The 6,000-nt window shown below is 43.6% G+C and overlaps 1 protein-coding gene across 2 annotated transcripts in view; it reads left to right on the top strand.

Annotated features, from left to right (window-relative positions):
• The first annotated feature begins 991 nt into the window (after positions 1-991).
• The window catches only part of LOC109904632 (phosphofurin acidic cluster sorting protein 2), a 102,315-nt gene continuing 97,306 nt past the window's right edge, over positions 992-6,000 (top strand). Inside the window, exon 1 of one of the 2 annotated variants that reach the window (XM_031787695.1) lies at positions 992-1,373. In XM_031787695.1, the coding sequence (XP_031643555.1) occupies positions 1,258-1,373 (116 nt within the window). In that variant the 5' untranslated portion in view covers positions 992-1,257. The remainder of the gene's footprint in view (positions 1,374-6,000) is intronic. The other variant, XM_031787696.1, reaches the window with a different exon arrangement.

The following is a 6,000-nucleotide window of genomic DNA, read 5'->3' as shown; positions in this document are numbered from 1 at the left end:
TGTGGTCACCACCTGCAGAACCACTCTTTTATTGGGGATGTCTTGCTAATTGCCTATAATTTCCACCTGTTGTCTATTCCATTTGCACAACAGCATGTGAACTTTATTGTCAATCAGTGTTGCTTCCTAAGTGGACAGTTTGATTTCACAGAAGTGTGATTGACTTGGAGTTACATTGTGTTGTTTCAGTGTTCCCTTTATTTTTTTGAGCAGTGTATAATGAGCACGTCCCATTATTGGGACAGATATATATATATATATATAAGTGTGATTGACTTGGAGTTACATTGTGTTGCTTCAGTGTTCCCTTTATTTTTTTGAGCAGTGTATAATTAATAACTTCACCTTAATCAATGTCTGCTTTTTAAAATATTTTTTTGATCCATCTACCAGTAGGTCCCCTTCTTTACAAGGCATTGGAAAAACCTCCCTGGTCTTTGTGGTTGAATCTGTGTTTGAAATGCAATGCTGGACTGAGGGACCTTACAATTATCTGTATGTGTGGGTTACAGAGATGAGGTAGTTATTTAAAAATCATGTTAAACACTATTTATTGCACTCAGAGTGAGTCCATGCAAATTATTGTGTGACTTGTTAATTAAGCACTTTTTTTTTTACCCCTGAACTTATTTAGGCTTGCCATAACAAAGGGGTTGAATACTTATTGACTCAAGACATTTAAACTTGACATTTTTTTGTAATTTGCAAAAATGTTGAACAATATAATTCCCACTTTGACAATATGGGGTATTGTGTGTAGATGGGTGATAAAAAAAAAATCTCAACACAACAAAATGTGGAAGAAAATCAATGGGTGTGAATACTGTCTTGAAAGCACTGCACTTTACATTATACATTTTCTTGGCATATTTTTGCATGTAGGTTGGACAGAGCGCCGTGGTGCAAGGACATTGTATACATGCAACTGAGCCAGCTTGTGCCCAAGCTGAACGAGAATGTGTCCATGGCATTGCCAGCAATGACGTTATTTCCTGTGGGTGGCAGTGTGGGCATGGTACTGCAGGTCTAGCGAACAGTGCGCGCGAGTCCTCCATGGAAACAAGCGAGGAGAAAGGAGGAGCAGTTCGTTTGGAACAAGCCTCTGCGCTGACTCCCCATTGTACCAACTTAACCGCATGAATAATTCATTAAACTTGCTAACGCACATTAAGACAAAGACATATTTTAGTCAGATAGCTATCATTTATTTTTACCGCCTCGGCTCGTGTGGACGTTTAGCCAGCCTCATAACGAGCCATGGCGGAGCGAAGTGGCCGGTTGAGCCTCGGTGGAGGGGGACTCAACAGACCCGTGCCTATGAACCTGTTCGCCACATGGGAAATAGATGGATCTTCCCCGAGTTGCATCCCGAGGTAAGCCCCTCTTCTTTGTCTCCCACTGCATCAAGACTTTGTCAGACTTGTTAGTGCCAAGGCAAGCAGACAGTTTGCGCTGCTGATAGCTACGTTGTAATCATACAGCCGCCGAGCTGCAGTGGCGTCAGTATTATCGCCTGAGAACAACCAGCCCATTGCAATGACTGTCATGTAACTCCTATGGCAATGCAGACAATGTGTGAATATTTTCGACAATGACTATCCCAAAACGTTTCTTCCAAAGATGGATAGCTACCTAACCACTGCAGTACTCTGCCAAAGTTTAGGCAGTGCTAGTTCGCTATATCGAGACAACATGGACTCACGGGGTAGACGTAACATAGTAAATAAAATCGGTTGTGTCCAATTGGTATGATATATTACGTTTGGTATGATATTCATTTGTGGATGTCCTACATACATTTTGTATGATATGTTACGAATTGTAAATCATATGTGACATTACAATTGTTAGGATATGTTACGAATTGCAATTCATACATTATTCTACAAATTTACAATAAGTATGCTGTGTTAAGTATGCCAATGTGTTGTGGCGAAACATTAGGTAGGTGGCTAACGTTAGGTAGGGTAGGGGTTAGGGTTCAGAGGTAGGTTAAGGTTAGGGGAAGGTTTAGCTAACATGCTAAGTAGTTGCAAAGTTGTAAATGAGTTAAAATGCTAAAGTTATCCGTGATGAGATTCGAACACGCATCCTAGATGGGTGTTACGGCCACCCCTTACACCCGACCAACCTCCCTCCTTTTGTTTTAGCCTTAATAAATAACCTTCTGTCCCATGTAACCGTACCTGCGTTCGTTCCGAATTTTCGTTTACAATGTTACGTCCAGTGTATGAGACCAGGCTGAGTGAGACACTAACCTTGGACAAGGACCGATGAGTTCCCCCCCCAATGCCAACAGCAGTGATGGATAGACTGACATCCATAGCATAGCAATGAAACTATATTGGTGGTGCTTATAAGTGACTTATATTAAAAATCAGTTGGCTTTGTAAGTGCCACCCAATGGATTTTTTTTTCAAGTTTTGGATGCCTTCATCTCCTTTTCTGACCTCTCATGAAGTGCCAAGGATGATGTCCACATCTGGTGATGTTCAGCTGTGGCGAGCGAGTAATAACATGTTTTCATGTTTGGCTGGCATGACAACGACCATATGGCTGGCATGACAAACGACCATATGAGTTGGCTTTTCTTTACCTCTTGTGGTTGTTGTCATGCCAAACATGAAAACATCTTCTGAAGAGGAAATCGGATGCTATTCAGGGTAGCCTAGCCTGGGGGTGAAAGTGAAGTCTGCTTTAGCTCCACCAGGCTCGTGCTGGTAGCCCACTGGAGGGACAAGACAGACCTACGGAGACAGCCATTGTCGCACAAAGCAATCTGGACGCAATTTATGGTGCTTGCATCAAGGGAGAACATAGAAAATAGATTTTCTGATTTCTTTCTTGAGGCACCTTAATGTATCATAGACCTAGCCCAATGGCAGGACAGGAATATAGACCTAGCCCAATGGCAGGACAGGAATATAGACCTAGCTCAATGGCAGGACAGGAATATAGACCTAGCCCAATGGCAGGACAGTAATATAGACCTAGCCCAATGGCAGGACTAATATAGACCTAGCCCAATGGCAGGACAGTAATATAGACCTAGCTCAATGGCAGGACAGGAATATAGACCTAGCCCAATGGCAGGACAGGAATATAGACCTAGCCCAATGGCAGGACAGTAATATAGACCTAGCCCAATGGCAGGACAGGAATATAGACCTAGCCCAATGGCAGGACAGTAATATAGACCTAGCTCAATGGCAAGACAGGAATATAGACCTAGCCCAATGGCAAGACAGGAATATAGACCTAGCCCAATGGCAGGACAGGAATATAGACCTAGCCCAATGGCAGGACAGGAATATAGACCTAGCTCAATGGCAGGACAGGAATATAGACCTAGCTCAATGGCAAGACAGGAATATAGACCTAGCCCAATGGCAAGACAGGAATATAGACCTAGCCCAATGGCAGGACAGGAATATAGACCTAGCCCAATGGCAGGACAGGAATATAGACCTAGCTCAATGGCAGGACAGGAATATAGACCTAGCCCAATGGCAGGACAGGAATATAGACCTAGCCCAATGGCAGGACAGGAATATAGACCTAGCCCAATGGCAGGACAGGAATATAGACCTAGCCCAATGGCAGGACAGGAATATAGACCTAGCCCAATGGCAGGACAGGAATATAGACCTAGCCCAATGGCAGGACAGGAATATAGACCTAGCCCAATGGCAGGACAGGAATATAGACCTAACCCAATGGCAGGACAGGAATCTAAACATTGAAACAAACAGAATGATGTAGCAGAAATCTCTTGAACACTGTTTACGTTCCCAGATGCCACCCTAACTATTCCCTACACAGTGCTCTACTTTTGACCTGAGCTTGACCAGTGCCCAGTAGGCTTTGGTGAAAAGTACTACACTATAGGGAATAGTGTGCACTAGACAGGGAATAGTGTGCACTAGACAGGGAATAGTGTGCACTAGACAGGGAATAGGGTACCATTTGGGATGCATCATCTCTCGACAGCTTGTTTCTCTGAGGAAGCTTGGAAGACTTTCAGCAGCACTTGGCCCTAGAAGCTGTTTGGTCATGTCACGGCTTGGCTTGATACAGGCAGACCTGCTACACACTGAAGTAGGTCAGCGTTGAGCTCGGTCTCAGAGTAGCAGCTCGTTTAAGATCATAGTGAATAAGGACACAGGGGGATCTGATCCTAAATGCTTTCTGAATACGGACCCTGTCCTGTATTATATTTACTTTCAATACGTTATTCTCCCCCCCGTGTGGGTTGAGGCTGTACTCGTAAATATACTAGTCAAGCCTTGGCATCCTTTTCAGAGATCATTCTTGAGAATCTGGGGCGGCAGGGTAGCCTAGTGGTTAGAGAGTTGGACTAGTAACCAGCAGGTAGTCTAGTGGTTAGAGAGTTTGACTAGTAACCAGCAGGTAGACTAGTGGTTGGAGCGTTGGACTAGTGGTTGGAGCGTTGGACTAGTAACTGAAAAGTTGCTAGATCGAATCCCCGAGCTGACAAGGTAAAAATCTGTTGTTCTGCCCCTGAACAAGGCAGTGAACCCACTGTTCCCCGGTAGGCTGTTATTGTAAATAATAATTTGTTCTTAAACTGACTTGCCTAGATAAATAAAGATTTAAAAAATAAAATAAATAAATTCTGTGGGCAGGGCGTCTGTTTTTTACAGCCTTTGGAAAGGGCATTTCCATGGGAACGGAATTACGCTTTGACTCAGATCTTTCACTTTAAAATGTATGCCAAACAAAAAGTGTAACAAACCAATCCATACAACTGTATGCATAAGGACTACTTTGAACAATGTACAACCTGGGAAAATATCACTGTAAAAACACATTCACTGGAGGAACAGTGAAGATGCAATGTTTGGTAACAAGAATCAGAGTTAAATCTCCCTCAGTGTTTTTATGGGACAACCATTTTCCCAAAACTCTAGAATGTTGGCAGAAAGAATGGGGTGTCAGCTATGACATCACACCTTGAGTATGAAAACATCTCTGTTGGTTATTGAAGGGAAGTGGATTTATACACGTTAAGGGAATTATGGTATGTGTAATGTGTATTTGTATTTATTATGGATCCCCCATTAGTTCCTGTCAAGGCAGCAGCTACTCTTCCTGGGGTTTATTATGGATCCCCCATTAGTTCCTGTCAAGGCAGCAGCTACTCTTCCTGGGGTTTATTATGGATCCCCCATTAGTTCCTGTCAAGGCAGCAGCTACTCTTCCTGGGGTTTATTATGGATCCCTATTAGTTCCTGTCAAGACAGCAGCTACTCTTCCTGGGGTTTATTATGGATCCCCCATTAGTTCCTGTCAAGGCAGCAGCTACTCTTCCTGGGGTTTATTATGGATCCCCCATTAGTTCCTGTCAAGGCAGCAGCTACTCTTCCTGGGGTTTATTATGGATCCCCCATTAGTTCCTGTCAAGGCAGCAGCTACTCTTCCTGGGGTTTATTATGGATCCCTATTAGTTCCTGTCAAGACAGCAGCTACTCTTCCTGGGGTTTATTATGGATCCCTATTAGTTCCTGTCAAGACAGCAGCTACTCTTCCTGGGGTTTATTATGGATCCCCATTAGTTCCTGTCAAGGCAGCAGCTACTCTTCCTGGGGTTTATTATGGATCCCTATTAGTTCCTGTCAAGACAGCAGCTACTCTTCCTGGGGTTTATTATGGATCCCCCATTAGTTCCTGTCAAGGCAGCAGCTACTCTTCCTGGGGTTTATTATGGATCCCTATTAGTTCCTGTCAAGACAGCAGCTACTCTTCCTGGGGTTTATTATGGATCCCCCATTAGTTCCTGTCAAGGCAGCAGCTACTCTTCCTGGGGTTTATTATGGATCCCTATTAGTTCCTGTCAAGACAGCAGCTACTCTTCCTGGGGTTTATTATGGATCCCTATTAGTTCCTGTCAAGACAGCAGCTACTCTTCCTGGGGTTTATTATGGATCCCCATTAGTTCCTGTCAAGGCAGCAGCTACTCTTCCTGGGGTTTATTATGGA

Source organism: Oncorhynchus kisutch, linkage group LG14, assembly GCF_002021735.2.
Source record: "Oncorhynchus kisutch isolate 150728-3 linkage group LG14, Okis_V2, whole genome shotgun sequence".
Classification (NCBI taxonomy): domain Eukaryota; kingdom Metazoa; phylum Chordata; class Actinopteri; order Salmoniformes; family Salmonidae; genus Oncorhynchus; species Oncorhynchus kisutch.
The sequence above is the reverse complement of the archived record's forward strand: the minus strand, read 5'-3'. Positions and strand labels throughout refer to the sequence as shown.